This window comes from Saimiri boliviensis, chromosome 1, assembly GCF_048565385.1.
Source record: "Saimiri boliviensis isolate mSaiBol1 chromosome 1, mSaiBol1.pri, whole genome shotgun sequence".
NCBI classification, from domain to species: domain Eukaryota; kingdom Metazoa; phylum Chordata; class Mammalia; order Primates; family Cebidae; genus Saimiri; species Saimiri boliviensis.
The window spans coordinates 1,150,531-1,172,914 of NC_133449.1; the positions used below are offsets into that span (position 1 = coordinate 1,150,531).

Below are 22,384 nucleotides of genomic sequence, written 5' to 3' on the forward strand. Positions count from 1 at the left end.
CCCACTGAGGCCTCCCCACTTTTCCATCTGGGCCCGGCTCCGACCACTGACAGAGGGTCATTGCCACCCAGTATAAGGCAGACCCGTGACCTGGACGCCGCTGGGATGTTAGCAGCCACTCTGTCATGTGTCTCTAGACCGAAACTGGCTGACAGGACATTTCAGGTTGGTTCTGGTTTTATGTCTTTCTCCTGGTCTCTGTGCACTGAGCCCAGTGCTGCACCTGCAACTTTTCCTCCAGATTTGGGCCTCTCCTCTCCTCCTCCTTCCCTTCAGCTTCCTCTCTTTGGTGCAATAGGCAGTTAGAAAATAAACAGTCCTGCAGGATCTGCACATGAACCCCAGAGCCTAAAGTACAATTAAAAAAAGAAAGAAAATGTGACACATATACACCGTGGAATACTATGCAGCCATAAAAAGATGAGTTCATGTCCTTTGCAGAGACATAGATGAAGCTGGAAACCATCATTCTCAGCAAACTAACCCAGGAACAGAAAAACAAACAGTGCATGTTCTCACTCATACATGTGAGTCGAACAGTGAGAACACATGGACACAGGGAGGGGAAAATCACACACTGGGGCTTGTTGGGGTGCGGGGCTAGGGGAGGGATAGCATTAGGAGAAATAGCTAGTGTAGATGAAGGATTGATGGATGCAGCAAACTGCCATGGTACATGTATACCTATGTAACCTGCACGTTCTGCACATGTATCCCAGAACTTAAAGTATAATAATAATAATAAGAAGAAGAAGAAACAGGTTTTGGGTAATTGCATAAATTAAATATGAAGTAGGAAATAGTTATAAAAAATAAATAGCTCTTCATTCCTTTTAGGCCGCTTAATTCTTTTAGCATAAATTTATCAGAAGGATGTCATGTGCATGTACTCATTTTTAACTACATCTAAAGCTGAATTAATAAGAAAAACCTTTAACTTAAAAAAAAAAGAAGAAAATGGAGAAAATTTCTTAAATCCAGGTAGAAGAGCGCTGACTTCTTCCGAATCTTTGAGAAACGATCTCACCTGCTTTTTATTGGCTGAAATGTGTTGGACCCGAGCTCGGCATTCCAGGTGTTTGCAGCCCCCCTGCCTCTGTGACGCTCCGTTCTCCTTTCTTCTGCACAGGCTCTGCCATCGCCTTCCTCGCCCATAGCTAAGGACCCGAGGTACGAGAAGCGCTGGCTGGACGCTTTGTCTGTGCCCCTCTTCATGGCTCGCATCTCCAGGTACAAAGCCGGAACGGAAAAGTTCAGGTGTGTGACCGTTGTCTGCGTCGGGAAAATGTGGTGAAGTGGGCACCTCTGCCAGTCCCACAGGCCACTGGCTGCTCCAGAGCGCTTGACTGTGGTGTTAGCAGGTGCGCCTGCTGTCTCTGGTAGAGTCAGCGTTGGAAAAAACAAGTTAAAGATCAAAAGAAAATGAGAAGTCAGCTCTCAGAACAGTGAATGTATCACTGGGAATAGCTCTATCTAGGGCAAGCTACTTCTCATGAGACAGTCATTAGAAAAAGAAATTCTATTTTTAGTCTTAAATGCTAACAGAATTAGGCTGGAAGTAAAGACTGCCTTCTTGTCCAAGTCTCAGATGATTCTACAAATGACATTTAAACTCCATGGGCCTCTTTTTCTTCAGTAATAAAATGAGAGGGTTTGACCAGCACCTACGTTAAATAAATGCTAACTAGTTTGCGAGCTTGGTTAATTAAATAATTTCAAAGATGTAACTTTTCAAAGATAAAAAGATTAATGTTTCTATAGCTTTTTGAGTAGAAAAACATGCTTGGCTAATTGTGCTATTTAATCACTGTGGAAAGGCCCAGAAGTAATGAGTTGGTGAATTTCCTTTTTCATTCTTAAGACAGATGTGTAGAGGTAGCAAACCTTCTGTCAGCAAAGGAAATGCTTTAAAAAAAAAATTGAGCACTATACTTCTTAAAGTGTGTGTGATCTGTATGAATGTGTGTGGCTGTAGTGTGTGGCGAGCAGACAGTACAACCTGAAATTCACCTAGTGGTCCTTAAATGGAAGGAAGAGTCTAGCAAACAGTGCTTTTCATCAAGGGTCATACTTAAGATTTTCTACGTTAATTGGTATTAGCTGTACAGCCTCCACAAAGGATGTTCACGTCTGCGGAAGAATGTTTATGATCCTGCTGCAGGAACAGGGACAGTAAGCTGATGTTTAGATTTGTGCCTTTCTTTGGTAAAGGGAGACAAACTTAGTAAAAGATATGAATCTTGCTAGAAGAGTGGAAAGACAGGTAGACAGATTCATAAGGGTGGATAGAAAGAGCGATGATAGATAAAGTAGATGGATGGATGGATGGATGGATGGGTGGATGGATGGATGGATGGATAGACAGATAATGTTCTGCATAATAATGTTTTGGTCAGGGACAGGCCACATGTAGCATGGTGGTCCCATTAGATTGTAACGGAGCTGAAAAATTCCTGTTGCCTGGTGACGTCAGCCATCGTAACCTCACAGTGGAAAGTGTGACTCACGTGTTTGTGGTGATGCTGACGTAAACAAAACTACTGCACTGCCAGTCAGGTAAAAGGATATGGTAGAGTCCTGAGCTTGACCTTCACTCACTCCTCACTCATGGGTTCTCCCAGAACGACTTCCAGTCCTGAAGGCTCTGTTCATGGGGAGTGGCCTGCACAGGTGTGTCATGTTTTAACTTTTATACCGTATGTTTACTTTCACTTCTCTATGTTTAGATGTGCTTAGATACACAGATACTGTTGTGTTATAGTTGTGTAAGTATTCAGCACAGTCCCGTGTTGTACAGGTTTGTAGCCTCAAAGCAAGAGGCTACACCATATGCCTAGGCGTGCGGTGGCCTGTATCATCTAGGTTTCTGTAAGTGCACCCTGCGATGTAAACACAAGGACAAAATCACCTAATGACACATCTCTCAGAATGTATCCCATCATTAAATGACATATCACTGTGAATATACAGATGAATTATTGGAGTGATAGAGGGGCTGAAATATAGATAGATTACAGAGATATAGATAGATGGATAGGTAAATAGCCATTTGTAAAATATGGCAAAATGTTTTAATTGTTGGTACGTCACTGTGAATTCCTTTTAGAATGTATGCATGTGGCTTTCTTGCAACCTGTTTCTTTGATTTGGGATTAGCTAATTTGGGAACCAAGTAGAGATCTGGGCATGTATCTGTCTTGACAAAGAAGGATAAAGTGCACGATATGACATTTGCCTATTAATGTATCTAAATTAAATGGGTTTTTAGAGAAACAGAGCCACTGGATTGCATCAAACACTTTCTAGCCCATCTGCTATTGAATGTGATGAAGATTGGCCATTCTAGCTTTGGTGTAAGATGAATTCAGGTCGTAAGATGAAATGTCTCCACGCTGAGGACAGGACAGCATCTCTAGTTATACTCGTCCATTTTCATACTGCTGTGCAGACATACCCGAGACTGGGTGACTTATAAAGAAAAAGAGGTTTAGTGGACTCACAGTTCCACATGACTGGGGAGACCTCACAATCATTGTGAAAGGTGAAGGAGGAGCAGAGGCACATCTTATGTGGCAGCAGGGAAGAGCAGGTCAGGGGAACTGCCCTTTATAAACCATCAGATCTCGTGAGACTTACTCAGCATCACAAGAACAGCAGGGGGAAAAAGCCACCCCCACGACTCAGTGACCTCCCACCAGGGCCCTCCCATGGCACGTGGGGATTATAGGAGCTACAGTTCAAGATGAGATTTGGGTGGGGACACAGCCACAGCATGTCACTAGTAATTCTTAGCTAAATACAGACTTGCCCATCCACTTTAGCAGCTTGAGAACATGTAGAAACACATGTGTTATTCTTGGCTATACAATATTCTGACCCACTAAGCTGCTCATGCCATAATCATTGGGATAAATATACGACATCCAGGAGAATGAAATGGAACCTGAGAAGTCAGCTGCCTGCGTGAGCCTCAGATTCCTTTTCTGTTACAAAAGCTATCACACACTGATCTGGTTTGGATCTCTGTCCTCACCCAAACCTCATGTAGAAATGCCTTCCCGAGTGTTGGAGGTGAGGTCTGGTAGGAGGTGATTAGATCATGGAATGGATTCTCATGAATGGGCTAGCAAAACTCCCCTGGTGCTGCACTTCTGAGAGTGAGTGGATTCTCCTAGATCTGGTCATTTTAACCCTTGTGGCACTTCCCCACGCTCGCGCTCTCTTGCTTCTGCTTTTACCAGGTAAGGTGTCTCGCCCACCCTCTGCCTTCCATCACGATTGGAAGTTTCCTGAGGCTTCCATAGATGCAGAAGCCACCATGCTTCCTTTGTAGCCAGCAGAACGGTGAACCGGTTAGGCTTCTTTTCTTTATAATTACCCAGTCTCAGGGACTTCTTTATAGCTGTATGAGAACAGACCAATACACACTGTAACAGCAACTCGAAAGGTTTATAATTTTTCATAAGGCAAGAATATGTTGTTTTATAAAGGCAAATGTATCTTACTAGCTTTGCTGACTTTTTTACAATTTTAAGCAAGACTTAGTATGGACAGGAAAGGGCAAATCATAAAACACATAAGGGCTCAAGCTATGAATTTTATAAAACCTGTTTGTTCTGAAACACAATTGTGTTTAAAGTCCGATTTAGAGGCTGAGATGCTGTTCTTAGTTCCATCTTACCTGTAAGCTCCCCAGGTCACATTTTAAAATAGATGAGAAGAGACTTGAGTGTGTTGATAGATGAGTGGAATTCTAAAATTCTTGTCTATCTTCTCCTGAGGGTTCCTTAGTCCGGGGACGGTAGGGAACAAGTTTAGAAATTGTCAATTCTAAATCAAACAGGTTTTGGAATCTTAAAACAAAAGCTGTAAGCTGTAGCCCAGGAGGAATCTTCAGATATCCTATAATGGAAACATAAATAGGAGAAGAGTTTGGAAGCCAGCATCCTGGTGTCACCTCTGACTCTGTCCTTGTCCAGGTGTGGGACCTCAATTTATAACCAGCACCTTCTGGGTTCCTTCTAAAAATGGACAGATAATAATATATATAACTAAAGTACCATGTTATGTTTTAATACATGTTTACATTTTGGATTAATTAAATCAAGTGAATTAGCATTATCAGTCACATCACGTCTTTAGCATTTTTGTAGTGAGAATATTTAAAATCTACTCTTTTAGCAATTTTGAAATATACAATACAGTACATACTCTATTAACATCACTGATCAATTCTCAGAAACTGCGACTTGGAGTAAAATGATGTATAAAGAAACCAATATTCCCATAGACTGATAGCTATAAATAAGACTTAGATTCCTCCAGCATACTTTTGGTTACGAAACATCACCAAACTTCTAAATAATGACCAAAACACTTCAAATATTAAACATTGAAATAAATGTGAGTTATACATACATTTAATAAAGATTAATTTAAAAAACAAGTAAGATTCTTAGTTACCCAGTTATTTCGTTCAGGGTTGGGGAGACAAGTCTGTGCTGGAAGCTCAGGTCTCAAAGTGGGCACCTGGGAAGGATGCAGGACGGCTCACACACACCCACATCACTCAGCCTGGGGCCATGTGGACACAGCAATTAACCTTCTCTGCACATTTGCATGGGGAGGAAGTCAGAATGCTTAAAAAAAAACCCATGCAGACACGCAGCGAACATGCAAAACTCACAAAAATACTATTGTTTCTTCTGTCACCTGTGCTTTTGGATCATAGTCAAGAAATTATTAGCCAAATCAAAGTCATGAAGCTTTTCTTGTATATTTTATTTTAGTAGTTTTGTAGTTTCAGGTCTTACATTTAAGTCCTTAATCCATTTTGAGTTTATTTTTGTATATGATGTGAGATAAGGGTCTAGTTTCATTCTTCCACGTGTAGATATTCAATTCTCTGAACACCATATCTGGAAGAGACTGTCATTTTCCATAATATATTTTTTGGCACTTTTATTGAAATAAATTGATCTTAGATCTATGGGTTTATTTCTGGCTTTGTATTCTATTCCATTGGTCAGTATATCTGTGTTTATGCTTGTATGTTGCTGTTTTTATTATTATAGCTTTGTAATATCTTTTGAAATCACATAGTGTGATGCCTGCATCTTTGCTTTTTATGATCAAGATAGGTTGGCTATTCAGAATCTTTTATGGTTCCATATACATTTTAGGATTGTATTTTCTTTTTCTGTGAAAAATACCATTAGGATTTGATAGAGACTTCATAGGATTTGTATATCATTATATCATTTTAAGTAGTATGGTATCTTAACAACATTAAGTCTTCCAATCCATGAATGCAGGATATATCCTTCCATTTTTTTGTGTGTCATCTACAATTTCCTTTATCAATGCTGTTATTTTTCATTGTACACATCTTTCATCTCTTTCATTAAATTTACTCCTAGGTATCTTATATTTTTATGCTATTGTAAATGGGATTGTTTTCTTAATTAATTCCTCTTTTGTATAGTTCATTGTTAGTGCAAAATACTACTGATTTCTGAATGTTGTTTCATATCCTGCAAATTTTCTAAATCCCTTTAGTAGGTCTAACAGGTTTTTTTTGAGGCTTTAGTGTTTTCTATGTATAAGCTTATGTCATCAGCAAACAGAGACAATTTCACTTATTTTTTCCTCCTATTTGGATGCCTTTATTTCTTTTTCCTAACTGTTCTTGCTAGCACTTTTAGTACTGTGTTGAGTAGAAGTGGCGAGAGTGCATCTTTATCTTGTCACTCTCTGCCCTCAAGTCAGCAGCAGGTAACAGGTAACCCCATGAGCCTCTGATCTGTGACTTCCTTCACTCTGACCACTAGACGCAGATGTAAAGGGCCATGTGTTCAGGCTGCACCCCTGCATAAAGCTCCCTAACTCAAGGTTGGCTGAGTTGAGAAGGTGATTGCATTTGCAGAATCCCTTCACAGAAAGAGTTCTGTGGTGAATTTTCTGGAGTTGGTTCATCCCGAGAGCACAGCACTCAATGCTCTGAGCTTGTGTGTCCCCCACACAGGGGAGCCCTGCCTGGGCTTCCAGGGAGACAGCGTCCTGGCGGCTGTGGCACCTCAGTACAGGGGCTTGCTGTGGTGTTTGGACTGTGTTGGGTGGTTCTAGGAAGGGCCAGGAGATCAGCGCGTGGGCTGCACTGGTGCCAGCAGTGCATGGGCTGCGTGGGCAGCATCTGGCTTAATTTCCATCCAGGAGCATGAGACAGGAGGTGGTGGGAGCCAGGCCAGGCTTGTGGGGGCAGCGGCCCCTCCCTCAGCCCAGCAGCTGGCCGGGGACCCGTGGGGGCTTTGTGGCTGGATGGCATCGCGTGCGTCCCCTGCCCCTGCCCGTCTTGTTCCCTCGTGTCTCTGGAGAGCCCCGGTCTGAGGTTGATGATGAGTGGGTCTCTGTGTTTTTCAGAGGAACCTCACAACCCTGTTGGCCACTAGCTGGTGACAGGGCTGCTGTTTTCTTTCTCAATACACTATCTTTACATTTTCTGAAAACTTTCTTTCCTGGGAACTCAGCATTGCTCTTGAGAATCATTGATCAGCGCTGTTCATTCTACACCTGAGTCGTTCTCCAGCTCACTTCTCCAGGCTCCGTTACACTTTCTCTGGGGGAGGGGTCCCCAACACACTGTGTGACGCTGCTTCTGAGATTCCCTGGGTGTTCGTCTGTCTCTGTCTCTTTGTTTTTCTGTCTCTGCTCTCTCTGTCTGTCTCTGTTCCTCTGTCTCTATCTCTGTCTCTGTCCCTCTGTGTCTGTTTTTGTCTCTGTCTCTGTCTATCTCTGACTCTATCTCTGTCTCTGTCTGTCTCTGTCTTTGCCTGTCTCTGTGTCTTTCTGTCTGTTTTTCTTCATCTGCAGCCCCTCAGTCGAGCATCTTTTCTTTTCATCTCTGAGGATTATTTATTTTTCTCATTTTAACTGTAAGGGATTAGTGCCCTCTCTAGGAAAAGATACTGCAAAGTTTCTGCTTTTGGACATTAAGATCTTTACTTTGTATCCGAGCGAGATAAATTCATAAAAAGTTGTCCACTTTAAACATTCATTTTTCTTTCCTTTGTGTGTGGAGATCTAATAGGCTTTCAGGGCTTGTGATGAAAATGAACAGGAAAGGCTTTTTAAGCCAAGGAGCTGAAAGGCTGGAGGTGCTGGATGGCTGGAGCAGCTGGATGGCTGGAGGAGCTGGATGGCTGGAGGTCCTGGATGGCTGAAGGAGCTGGATGGCTGGAGGAGCTCGATTGCTATAGATGAACATAGCACAGTGATGGAGGGCCTTTCCCTGGCCTGCCTGCTGCCCGGGTGCCAATCCTGCATATCTCCCAACTGCGTCTGGTCCTCAGAGCATCCTGGGATCCCTGCACTCCCAGCCCCACACCCACATCTGTGGCCAGAGTCGTTTTACCATGACCCTCTCACCTGGATTTCTGGGCAGCCTCACCATTACAACTAAACATGAACCAAAGTCACGGAGTTTTCCTGCTGCTGAAAAGGAAGAACTATCAGTGACATCATTTGCATTGGGCCAAACTAATCTCCGGGCAGGGAGGAACCAGGAGTGTCTCGTGGAAAGAATGGATGGAGAAGGTTCTAGAGGCACGAGACCTCCAGGGTGTACTTGGCCTTGGCATGCCAACCTGGCTCTGAAGTCTTCGTTTCAGTCAGCGTGGGCTGCCGTAGCCCAGTTCCATGGATGGGCGGTCTTCCACAGCCCACAGGCATCCCTCAAGCTCTGAGGTCACAGGCCAGGTCCACAGATGGGCAGCCTTCCACAGCACGCAGGCGACCCTCAAGCTCTGGAGGCCACAGGCCAGGTCCACAGATGGACGGCCTTCCACAGCACGCACGCATCCCTCAAGCTCTGGAGGCCACAGGCCCAAGGTCAGGTGGTCAGTCTGGCTAGGGACTGTCCTGAGTTGCAGACAGCACCTTCTGTGTCTCCACGTGGAGGAAGCATGAGGGTCTCCTGGGCTTCTGTAAGGACACAGACCCCATCAGGCTGTCTCTGTGGAGGAAGGCATGAGGGTCTCCAGGGCCTCCACTCTTTTAAGGGCACAGACCGCATCGGGCTCTACCCTCAGGACCTCCTCACTTCTCAAAGGCTCCACCTTTCAGCACCACTGCCTCCGGGGCCAGCATTTCAATACTGGAAATTTGGGGAGCCACATTCAATGCACTGGGAATTTGACCCCAGACCTGAGGATGAGAGTTGCTAGGGAAACCCCACTTTTAGGAATTAGGCCAAACTTTTCAATTACTATTGGTCATACTCTTCAAAAGCTGGATTTAGTTTCATTTTTTCTTCTGTCTGTGCCTCTGCCTGGGGCACAGTCCTGGGCATGCACCTGACCCTTGGCCCTTGACCCTTAACCTGGCCTCCCAGGCTCCTCATCCTCCTCTCCCTCCTCTGCTGCATGGCCACCCCTCTGTTACCTGCTCTGTGCTAACCCCAGAGACCAAATCTCCCCAGGCTCTGCCTTCCAGGCCCCTCACCCAGTGTTCCAGGGCCCCTCAGATGCTGGTGCCCAGCATGGGAGGAAGAGGTACAGATGGAACCCTCAGCGGTATCTACAGAATGCACTCCACATTCCCTGCACCTCACTCATACTCAGGTAAAGCAAACATTCTCCTGGCTGAGTAGTTCCTGGTGTAGAGACTTTTGTGTTTATCTGGACTGGACCCAGTCTCCAAATCTGGGCTGGGGTGTTCCGAGTCGGCGGCTCACCTGCTCTACAGCTGGTTTCAGGTGCAGCATTTCTATCCCAGGAGGAAGAAAGGAAGCCGTGATCACTCAGGTCACGAGAGTAGTTACATTTCTGGAGCTCACAGGACCCCTCTAGCAGGTGCAGTTGTGTTTAATACCTAAACACATAGGAAAAATGCAGCTTTACGTAGGAACACGTTGAGCTGTATGAGCAGTGGCCACTCCTGTGGCTTCCACGTACAGAAGAGGCTCTTCATTAGTTAAGAATTGAGGTTGTGAATCAGAGACTGAGCTCTTTATAAAGGTCTTTGTGTGTGTGTGTGTGCACGCGTGTGTGTCCCTGCCTTTACCATTTCCGGCCGTATAAATCACCTGGGGAAAATGGATTAATCCACATAAGCCTCAGTTTCCTCATCACTAACATTCTAACAACAGGACTTTCTTTACAGGATGATCGTGAGGGTTAAAACCAGTGCAGCTTAAAAAGTAGTTTACACAGTGCTTATTCCGTTTTTGAATAAATGCCAGCTAGTTCTTTTATCCTGGTTATAAATACAACTGTTAGTAATCTATGTGTTGTCCTTCCTCATTTCTCCCAAAAGAATTAAGTATTTAACTTCAAAGATGTATGTAGGAGCATGAAAAGAATTAGGACGCTTTTGTGAGACGGGCCTAAGAATTCTTTGCCCATTGTTTTGACCTGGTGTAAAATTAGCAGCAGAAACGCAGAGACAGGAGGAACCAGGCGTGGGATTGCTCGTCCTGCGTGTGCTGCTCTCTTGAGAGTTGGCTTTTACTGCTTTTGTGCTTCCGTAAAGCCCCCGCGGTTAGCAGGAACCACGGCCGGGCGGCTCTCTCCGCTAGCGCTTCTGTCACTCGGTCCTGGGATCTCCCAGCGTGGGGCGAGGCTCCACTCACGTCTGCGCTTTAGAACCGGTGGCGGAGCCTCGTGGTCATGGACTGTGAACTACCCATGTTCACATGTGTGCTTGGAATGTGAGCTTGATGTTTAAAAATATGGCCGTCTTCAGATCAGCAAACATGGACTGCAAGGCCTGCTCTGGCCCTGTTCTGTCCGGTCCCCACTGCAGGTCCCCGCTGCAGGTCCCCTGCTTGGGGGCAGCACCTCCCCCTCACCCAGGCCCCCTGCAGCACAGCTGTCCAGCCCCTGGGAGACCCGGCAGGTCCACTCCCACGTCCATGCCTGCACACTAGGGCTCTCGCCCCCCTGGGGGACCTGCTCCAGGCTTCCTTTTAGCAACAAATCTCTACATTTTCCCACATTACCTAGAAATCACTGCTGTGTCCTGGCCCCGAAGCATCTGGTTTTAGGAAGCTGTGGTCTCAGGGGTCAGGAGACACAAGGGACAGGAGCTGATTTTGGTGTCGGGTTTGAGGGCGCGGCTGTGGCTTCTGCTGCCCGGCAAATTGTCAGGTGTGCAGCCTCCACCTGTTCCATGTGATATTCCAGATAGTTTTCGCTCTTGATTCATGCAGCCCACCAGGATACAGGTGTCCTTTTCTAATGTCGAGGTTTTATTCTTTGAAATGGAAAAAGGAAGTGAAGAACAGTGAGGAAGCGTAGACATGCTGCTGTGCAGTGACGACCTGCCACTGTGTCACACAGCCTGGAGGGCAGACAGCGCAGGCAGCCAGGGTCGGAGGGACGTGCCCTGGAAACTCCGGTGTCTGGGGGCCAGGACCCAATGAACGGCTTAAAGAGAAGAAGAGGCCGATGAGAAGCTGAGAAGATTCGGGGACAGTTCTGTGAGCAATGCCTTTGTCTGGATGAAAAGTGAAGTCCTGGTGTGATCACAGGTCACCCCCGTCCTGCCTGCTTCTGAGGCACCCTGCCTTCACCTGGATGAAAAGTGAAGTCTCGTTACAATCAGAGTTGTAATCACAGGTCACCCTCTGTCCTTCCTGTTGCTGGGGGTGGCCCACCTGGTGGTTGAGGCCAGTTAGCTGGGCTTGTTTGATGTTGGATAACTGAGACGCAGCACTGAGCCCCCGGATGCTGCCTGTGCGTCCCGAGAGTAAATGCAGATAACGATTCCACCTTGCAGGCAGTGCAGCGCCTGGGTCCACGGATCCGGCTTTATGGATGGCACAGTGCCCCAGTCACAGCGTGGGAACCAGAGGCTCCCATGCTTAGGACCAGTCCCCACACTCAGCCATTCGGCCCAGCCAGTGGCACAAGCCCCCACTACCATCCTGTACCCTGGGCAGTTGAAATGACAGTGCCTCTTTCATAGGATCACTGTGAGGGTGAGACAGACCTGAAACAAATTACTCAGGACAGAGCCTGACACAAAGCCCGCTGGTAATAAGCGATGGCCTGTAGGCCTCTGTTGTCACGGCTATTGCTGCCGCTACCGTGTGTGTGAACAGCTTGTATAATCAGGTGACATGCCAGGCAGCATGGGTGTGAAAAGCAGCATGCGCTGAAGTGCCATACCCCACCCATGATGGCAGGTGGTCCCTGGGGAGAGGAGAAGGAGCAGGAGTGGGAGTGCGAAGGAGAGTGAGCAGGAGCAGGAGGAGAAGGAGAGTGCGGGGGCGGGGGAGCGGGGGCGGGGAGCAGGAGCGGGGAGGGGGAGGATAGAGCAGGAGTCCGCACTGAATGCACACACCCCAGCCGCGGAGCCTCTCCCTTTACCTCCCTCATCCCCTTCTCACAGCGCAGTAGCATGAGCCCCTCGAATGCCCGTTGTCAGATGAGGGAACCACACAGCCAGCGTGGGAGGGAGTGGGATGGAGTCGGTCCTCCCAGCAGGTGGCAGGCAGAGGGTAGTGACGAGACCACCTTCCCGTGACGAACCAACCGGGGTGCTGGAATCCCGCGGGTCTCAAGCATTTGCTCACAGCGCAAACACTCACGCGTGCCTACTGTGTGCCATGGCTGTCAGTGCTGGCTGTAGTGGAAAGAACAAAGCGCAGGACGCCGGCTCTGCTGAGGCCTGCAGCAAGCACGCAGGCTGTGCTGGCCCCACGGCACGGTGCATGGACGTGCACAGCATCCCCGCAGGCCGCCTCCTGTCCTTCCCCTTCCACAGGGAGGCTTCAGGGAGTCCCTGGACACCGCGCTTCAGTGCCCCACTCGCTGGCCTCGGCATGGCCTGCATGGGGCCTCCTACCTCTCCTGCTTCTGCAGTGCTGCTTGGGGAAGTGAGGGGCTCAGAAAACCCAAACCCTATCCTCACGGAGCAATGGGAAGTAACAGAAGGGCGAGGAGGTGCTCTTTGAGACACCACAGGTGAGAAATTCTTTTTTCGGACTTGTTGAACTTTTCTTTGTCTTAAGTGAATACTTGATTTGTGCCGTGAATTTCTGGTAACAATGACTTTGTTTTTAAGACAGAGTGTCACCCAGCCTGGAGTGCAGTGGCACGATCTCCACTCACTGCAACCTCTACCTCCCGGGTCCAAGGGATTCTCCTGCCTCAGCCTCCCGAGTAGCTGGGATTACAGGCATACACCACCACTCCCAGCTAAGTTTTGCATTTTTAGTAGAGACGGGGTTTCACCATGTGGGCCAGGCTGGTCTGGAACTCCTGACTTCAAGTGATCCACCCACCTTGACTTCCAAAAGTGCTAGGATTACAGGTGTGAGCCACTGTGCCCAGCCCACAATGACTTTGTAATAAACAAATTAGTATATAGTTCCTGAACTTGAATTAGCCGTCTTTATTAATATCTAATATGGAATATTTAGAAATGCCACTGCGTGACAGAGAAGTAGAAAGAAAATATCTTTCTAAATTGTACTAAACATAATATACAGAGACAGCTTTGAAATCAAATATGTGAATGAAATTTCAAGATTTTTCAAATTCTGAAACATACCCGTTTTCTCTTTTTGTCTTGTGAGTGCTCAGATTTTCAGTCATGAGCTCAAATAAACACCCATGCACACAATCCTTATTTTCCAAAGCATGAAGGCATAAAGTCAAGTAAAGAAAACAGGCATGTGTGCAGTGCACACCTTTCCGCCCTGTTCCTGCAGGTTCAGAGGGCGGCGGTGGCCAGAGCCGACGGGGCCGGACGGGGTGTGCTTGTTACAGGGCCACCAGCAATAATTTGTGGATGAAAGTGTGTTGGGTTAAATTCTGTAAGGTCTAGTGAATTTATTCTTTAAAAACTATACAGCATGTTAAAAGGATGACTTATACATTTTGACTTCCCTTTCTCCATCATTGAAGATTTCATGAGCAATTAAGAATTCTGTTTTTAGGATCAAATGTTGTAGTTACTGAATCCCACAGTGCAAGTGAGGCAGGAGTTTGAAGAGTGGTCATGGGCAGCAGAAGTCGCAGGGGTCTCGCTTTGGGGCTTTGATCGTAACTGATGATGCTGTGTGATTGGTTTCTGCTGAAGCAGGTGATCTGATGAAGGGTCACATCTGTTTAGGTGTGTTTTGTGACCGGAAGATTCCCAGAGGTGTGGGTGGAATTCAGAGGCCTTTCTGGATGTAGACAGGAAGAGCACAGCGAAGGCAGGCAGTGTGGCCAGACACCGCGAGAGCTGTGTTGTGGGGCTTTTCCCAGCAGGAGCCGCAGGGTGCAGGGTAGAGGCTGGCACTGAGACCGCAGTCAAGGGCTCAGGAGGAAAGGGCAGAGCAGACTAGCCGTCCTCTGCGGGGGGTGCAGGCCCCAGCACTTAGCGTCAGTTCCTCGATGTCCTCGTACATTACCACGTGTGCTCTGAACTTTGTTGGAATACATGTATTTCTCTTAACCAAAAACTGTGAATTGATTCACTTCCTAGAGTATGAAACTCTATTTTCAGTTTTCTCTTTGGAATTCAAAACTTCTCTAAAGCACACAGAAAGGCTGCGAGGAGCGTAGACTTTTCCAATGTGTTTGATTTTCTGCTCTTGTGTCAGTTTGCTGAGAATGATGGTTTCCAGGTTCATCCATGTCCCTACAAAGGATGCGAACACATCGTCTTTTATGGATGCATAATATTCCATGGTGTATATGTACCACATTTTCCCTATCCAGTCAATTATCGATGGGCATTTGGGTGGGGAGTTGGGGAGAGAGAGCATGGGGAGAAATGCCAGATATAGGTGAAGGGGAGGAAGTCAGCAAATCACACTGCCATGTGTGTACCTATGCAACAATCTTGCATGTTCTTCACATGTACCCCAAAACCTAAAATGCAATTAAAAAAAAGACATAGGTGAAAAATAAAAGCATGATAAAATTGTAAGAAAAATAATAAATATATTATCACAAAGGATTCTTTAATATATACTACAGTATATTTATAAATCAGAAAATAAGAAAGGACAAGGACTGTTGATAGAAAGAAACATACAAATGGCTCTTGAATATATGAAAAGATGCCCAACTTCATTTGTTATAAGAAAATTATGAAATAAAAATATTTTTCACCTAACTGGCAAAGATAAACAAATTTAATATCCCGTTGGGTAGGTGAAGGTGTTAGGAAAAGAGCATTTTCAATATATATACTGTAGGTAGAAGTAGAAAATTACACAATTTCTGTGAAGGGACATCTGTTAAAAAATACAATATAAAGTTGAAAACAAAACAAAACAAAAGAAAGAATGATTTATAAAATAGCAAACTGTGGTCCCATACATTTGGCTCAGAAATACGCGGAACTGTGTTACGCCGTCTCTGTTTCCTGCCCCTCCTCCTACACGCCCCTCCTTGCCTGCGAGAGCAGTGATGATGCCCATATTTGAAAGATGACTGACCCATCATTTAGTGAGGACTTTTTTTTTAAATGTGTTTGCGTCGTTTTGTTTTGTTCTGTATTTTATCTTCAGTTGGCTGCTTGAGACCATAGAGGTATTATGGGTCTTATAAATTGATACGCATTCTTTTTCTTTCTTTCTTTCTTTCTTTCTTTTTTTTTTTTTTGAGATAGGGTCTCACTCTCTTGCCCAGGTGTGAGTACAGTGGCATGATCTCAGCTCACTGCAACCTCCACCTCCCATGTTCGGGCAATGCTCCTGCTCCAGCCTCCCAAGTAGCTGGGACTACAGGCATACGCCACCTTGCCCGACTAAATTTTGTATTTTTGGTAGAGATGGTGCTTCACCATGTTGGCCAGGCTGGTCTCAAACTCCTGACCTCAAGCGATCCTCCCATCTCAGTCTTCCAAAGTCCTGGGACGATAGGAGTGAGTAACCATGCCCAGCCAACATGCACTATTTTCTTAAGAAAAAATACATAAAAGTGTACAAGATACTTCTCTTTTGCAAATAGGTATATGTAAAGTACATTTTTAAGAGATGTTGCATGACGGGGAAGAGCTAGTAAATTGGAGACAGTTGGTTTGTTGTTAATAATTTGCCGTGTTGGGGTTCTCAGCCAGCTCAGTGTCATGGAGCAATGGAAGGGGACCCCAAGCTTCTCCATCAATCAGAAGCACACGTAGTCCTGGAGAACTGTGATGATGAGTGTGGAGGGCACCTGGGTTGCTCCAGCCTCCCTGTCAGGAGCTTTAAATGCTCCATCAAAAGGGTCTTTGAAAAGAATTACCACTAAGAATTCTGCAGACAATAACTCCAAAATTTCAAGAGCAGTGTTCTTTCCCTGACGAATTGCTTTTCATATTTCATCAGATTAGAAGTAGCTCCTAAGGGAATTGGAGGTTTGGCTGTGGTCTCAGTGAGCCTGCTGGCTGTACAGAGGCGTCTTAGGGGTGGTGCAGTTGCCCCGTGTCCTGGCTCAGGGAGAGCCCTGCTGAGCAGCCCCTTGAAGCTAAGGGAGGCAAACTGGCTCCTTTCCCCTCGCCGTGGGGCCTCCTGGACAGCTCTCTTTCTCCCCAGGTGGAACGCATTTGAGGTGCTCGCCCTGGACGGAGTCAGTTCTGGGATCCTCCAGTTTTACACGGCCCAGGACGGTGCCGACTGGCTGCAGGCGGTCTCGGCCAACATCAGGGAGCTGACGCTTCAGAACGTGAGCACTATGTTTCTGAGTCTCTGCCGATGCTCATTTGTGCATGAAAAATAATTGAGACATCTTATTTATGATTTATGATTGACCCTAAACAGAAAAACATGCAATTGTTTCAGTGTGTCAAATCTCTGACCAAATATGTTAAAAATCAAGCGGTCAGAATGTTTCCAAATCAGAGTGTGTGGCTGTCCCAGAGCTGGGAATTCCCCTCCTGGTTCGTCTTCCTCCTCCCCCCTCTCTGCCTCTGTCTTTCCCTCCCTTCTTCTCTCCTTCTCTTCATGCACAAACAGTTGTGTGTCATAATGTTGTATTTCACCCAAATGCACTGATGCAATGTGACATTTTGAGTTGGGGAAACCTAATTGGGTTAAAAGTATAATCCTCGAAACATTATGAAGATTGAGAAAAAAAAGCGTAATTGAGCAAAAACATCACTTCTCAAATTTGTACTGCAGTCCCCCAGAAAAGAAAAAGTGTTCTGTCCTCCATACGTGATATCTTTAATATTGAAAGTCAACAGGACATTTTAAAACTAAAAGAAATGAAAAGAGATGGGGTGGGAGTGATGGCCCGAAGACCTGGGCATTCCCGGGCCTGGTGGGTGTCTGGACACGGACATGGAGCCGTGGCCGCAGCCCCGGAGATGGTGGCAGAACTGGCCCTGCCTGGAGGGGCCCTGGACCGGCCTCGCTGTTCTTGGTCCCTCCCAGCTGACTTGTCCTGTAATTGCACCCCGATTCCTGCTCATTCGGGCGTAGCCTGGAGGCTGCAGAGGCTGGGTCCAGCTTGCAGACTGACCAGGCACGACCCACCCTGCAGCGGGCCCACCCTGCCCGCCTCCACCCACCACTCCACCTCTCCCTTGCAACCTCCCTTCCTGTGGCCGCTAAACAGATGTTAACCTGACCAGCAAATTAGAACACTGGGGGAAGCAGCAGTGTGTGAGAGTCCTCCCGTGAAGACCCCAGGGGTTTCGTTTCTGTAACCATCAAGGAAGCACCAGGACCTTCCTAAGACTGTAGTTTTCAGACACGACACTTTAAATTCCAAAGTGATCTGAAGGCATTGAAAGGGGAGGAAGGGTGGTACTTGACTTGCAGTTGCAGAAATGTTTGTGACAAGGAGGGCCCTTCAGTTCTGTGTCGTTTTACACATCACCCCTCACAGGCAGAGCAGAGAATTCAGACGCCCCAACACTTCAGAATGGAAATGTGGGCTTCGAGCCGCCCCCTGGCTGTGGCTGTGGGCTGTCGGGGGTATGATTCTGCACCTCCACTTCCTCACTGGTGAAATTAGGGAAAACAGCATCTACCTCCGTAGGGCATTGGGAGAACTAACAGAAAAGAATATAAATCGTGATCACCATAATTGCCATCACAGGAAGACTGGCCGGCACGGGTTACGAAAGAGCAGAAATCGTTTCCTCACTTGCCTCAGGTGTTGAAGTCGAAGCGTCTGCTCCCCCATAACTTCACTCACATAAATGCTGATATTTGAAAAAGAGTAACTGAAATGTGCTACTGAAGTTTTTGCTGCTGCGGGGTTCGTGTGGCCTCTGGCTAGGTTTTCAGATAGGAAGTGCCATTAAGAAGCCTGTCTCCCAGGACAGAGCGTGGCTGACGACTCCCAGCTGGCGCTCAGGTGAGCCGTCCCACGCTGGTGGCTGTGGCACTGACCCTCTGCCTTCTCTCCACAGATAAAGATGGCCAACAACGGCTGCTCTGCATCCGACCAGGTACGACTTGAATTTTCTGCTTCCCGATGTAACAAATCTCAAAAAGCAGTCACTTTGTTGTTTTGAAATTCGATCTGGAAATGTTGATTGGAAAACGTTAGCACATTTCAGACTGCATTTTGTGGTCTCCGCCCTCCCTGTTAATTCTGCAAAACTGCTCTTTGTATGGGAAGAGCCCAAGTCATTCTGATCTCCGGAGTATAGATGGCTTCTCTGTTGGCAGTTGTGTTTTGTAAGGAATCACGACTTGAATGATGGTATAGATAGGACTGTTTAAGCTGAGAAGGGTTTTGTGATGACACACCCGTGTAATTTGAAATTTTAAGCATTATGTTATTTTCTTAAATAAAATCCTTCATAGCTAAGCTTTGTTCTTAGGAGGGTTTGACCCAGTGGCTGTTATTGCAGGTGGTAGGATCAGTTTGTTCACCTGGAGCCCAGCGCCCTTAGAGTCCTGATTGGGGATCACTATCTTTGTAGCCGCCCTCAGCTATTCAGAGGCCTGATTTTCTGCTCACTGCCCAGGTCTTTGAGTACTTAAGAAAAATCTATTGCAATCAAGCTGTTTGAATATCAGGTAAATCAGCTTTTACACCACTGTGTTATTCTGTTTTGTTTATAATAAACTTACGGTTTAACTTGTAATGTAAGGGAGTATCTTATTTATAGTTCATTTGTTTTCTGGTTCTACCTCTTATGGGCTTAAGAAAGCATGCATTGTAGCCTCAAGTTAAGAAAACTGAGAAAAATGTGTTCAATTTGCTTTAAATAGCACACAAAAGACTTTAAACGGTTCTTAGCAAGGATACTTGAATTCACCACGGAGGACTTCAGAAGACCTGGTCCCCTGCCTATCAAATATTTACTGAAAGAATGAGGAAAAAAGGTCAAGTGTGGTGGTTCACACATGTGAACCCAGCACTTTGGGAGGCCAAAGGGGACGAATCACAAGATTAGGAGTTCGAGACTAGCCTGGCCAACATGGTTGAATGATGATCTCTACTAAAAATAAAAATTAAAAAAAATTAGCTGGGCATGGCAGGAAGCGCCTATAATCCCAGCTACTTGGGAGGCTGAGACAGTAGAATTGCTTGAACCCGGGAGGCAGAGATTGTGGTGAGCCGAGATCAGGACATTGCACTCCAGCCTGGGCAACAAGAGTGAAACTCTTTCTCCAAAAAAAGAAAAAAAAAGAAAAAAAATGGAAAAGAGGGCTGTGTTTTAAATGAAACCTCTCTAGTCAGCATGTCTCAATTAGAAAAGACACACTAGTAGCTCTTCTGAATCTAACTTTTATCTCCTTTAATATTATCCTAAATTTATTATCAACTATTTTATTTTTATTTTTATTTTTTTATTGCATTTTAGGTTTTGGGGTACATGTGAAGAACATGCAAGATTGTCGCATAGGTACACACATGGCAGTGTGATTTGCTGCCTTCCTTCCCCTTCACCTATATCTGACATTTCTCCCCGTGCTCTCTCTCCCCACCTCCTCACCACCCCATCCCTCCCCCTTTTCCCCCCAACAGACCCCAGTGTGTAGTACTCCCCTCCCTGTGTTTGAAATTCTTCAAAATAATATAGGATTTGTTTTGTATTCTTACACATAAAATATCATTTCCCTACTATGTGTTTTTGAAACAGAAGTTCTCAAACTTTTCCACAAAGTACGTATCTCTCTTACAGTTCACACAGGAAGCATCTTCTCTCCGTCTGTTTATCAGGGTTGTGGACAGTGGGCAACGTTTTGCCCTGGTCTCCATGAATAATTTATCATTTGAGATTGCATTTTATTAACACATTCAAAGTCAGCAAAATGGCTCCTGAGATCCTCTTTATGGTAAGCCTGAGACTGTTCCCAAGTCTTAGGAGGGGCCACAGCTTCACATATTTCTCCACGTTGGCTGCTGCCTCTGTCTCTCGGTGTGTTGGTCAGGAGGGCAGTGTACTCTCCCGATCCTCAGAGGGGTTTTCACCTCGCAGACAGATCCTTGCTGCTAAGCGGTGATGTCCGTGTGTGGAGAGCCTGCGTGGGAGTGCGCACGTTTATGGATTCGGAGAACGTGCTGGACTTTCATAGCTACCCTGGAATTACTTCTCATGTTGGAAAGAGCACTGCTCTGGAAAGGAAAGCTTGTTATTTTTACTCTGGAATTTAATCCTCTTTATCATCAACTCACAAGGGAGGATGATGAAATAATGGTTCAGGGAAACGTAAAACCCGTAGGAGCGCAGCTCCCAGCCCAGCACGTCGCAGACCGTCTTCCCGGGGCCTCAGAGGCAGTGGCAGCCTTGTTTTGGCTTCACGTCAGTGAAATTCTACCACGTAGCAAACCTCGTGTGTGTCACATTGACCGTGCTTTCCTGATTTGACAACGCAAAAGGCAAACTCTGGACCTAACCCCAACCAAACCCATATCTGGTGTTATAATTTTAACAAACTCACACATGAGGCTTCATTTCTTTATCTGTAACATAAGAAATTGTACTGGGTAATTTAAGGTTCTTTTTATTTTATTTTATTTTATTTTATTTTTGAGACGGAGTTTCGCTCTTGTTACCCAGGCTGGAGTGCAATGGCGTGATCTCGGCTCACCGCAACCTCCGCCTCCTGGGTTCAGGCAATTCTCCTGCCTCAGTCTCCTGAGTAGCTGGGATTACAGGCACGTGCCACCATGCCCAGCTAATTTTTTTGTATTTTTAGTAGAGACGGGGTTTCACCATGTTGACCAGGATGGTCTCGATCTCTCGACCTTGTGATCCACCCGCCTCGGCCTCCCAAAGTGCTGGGATTACAGGCTTGAGCCACCGCGCCCGGCCCAGGTTCTTTTTATTAAAAGTTCTATACAACTTTGCATTCACTTAGAGGCTTGGAGCAGTGTCTTTGGAAATTAATCTCAGAGCGGAGCTTTGTTATGTCAGATGGTGAAGTGCTAACCCTGCTGTACCCGGACGCACTTTGGGTGGAGGGTGGTGTCATGTGTTCCCGAAAGCGGCGTGCTTTGTACAGACGTTAGCAGCTTAAATTTAAGGCATTAGGCCCTTTAAAACAAAGAAATTTTTTTTCTCACTCTGAACAATTAATAAATAATTGTGAGATAATTGTTAATGTGAAAAATGTGAATTTTTTTATGAAAAAAGATTTATGTGAAAAGATAAAGGTGTTTAAACAACCACCGAAATTGCCAAACAAAAACAAATGAAAATCAGAATCAGGAGAACACTGCAAAAGGCAGAATGGATACGTTTTTAGACTCTCACGTATGGCATACAAAATAACCAAACAATTTGTCATAGTTTTTATAAACTGGAGCACTTTTGTGTGGGACAAAGACCAACCTGAAAATAATACCAACGCGATTGCAAATGGACATATGTTACTCCCCCAAATAGCAAGCAGCCCGATCTCTCTCCAGAGTACATTTATTTTTGATTTGCCTGAATTTTAATTTAGGCAGATATTGATGCCTTAATTGCCAAATATCCCTGACCGCTGCAGAAAACCCTAAATAACAGGTAATTCCGGCTTTTTCTAGCTAAAGGAAAAGACCAGCGGAATGTTATCATCTGGTGGGTGCTTAACTAATTATCTTGACTGATCAGGTGAAAAGAAAAGGACTTTCTTACAGAAATGGGATCAGAAAAGATAAGTAAAAAACATATTTCTTTGATCTAATGGTTATGACATCTCAGTTTTATTAAAGTGGTACAATCAGGAAGATGTTTCTAAAAGTATAATTCACACTTCTTGGAACATGTAATTAGAAAATTCATAATGTAAAAGATAAAATTAGCTTTGCTTAAAATTATTTACGAACTGCATATACCTAAGAAAGATTCAGAAAGCATCTGATGTTTCTAATAATAGTAAAGCTATAACGTATTTATTTGCTATATCTAGCCTAATTCAATTACATGTGGAATTTAAACCCACATCCAACGGATATTCCAGATTTCTGACAGTCTATTATTGCCATCCTGGCCCAACAGTAGCTTTCAT

General features: G+C 45.6%; 1 protein-coding gene across 2 annotated transcripts in view; it reads left to right on the plus strand.

Annotated features, from left to right (window-relative positions):
* SNTG2 (syntrophin gamma 2) overlaps nucleotides 1–22,384 on the plus strand; it is a 317,220-nt gene that overhangs the window by 198,266 nt on the left and 96,570 nt on the right. For both annotated transcript variants that reach the window (XM_074393375.1, XM_074393377.1), the window contains 3 exons: nucleotides 1,130–1,257; nucleotides 16,517–16,646; nucleotides 18,343–18,381. In XM_074393375.1, the coding sequence (XP_074249476.1) occupies nucleotides 1,130–1,257; nucleotides 16,517–16,646; nucleotides 18,343–18,381 (297 nt within the window). The remainder of the gene's footprint in view (nucleotides 1–1,129; nucleotides 1,258–16,516; nucleotides 16,647–18,342; nucleotides 18,382–22,384) is intronic.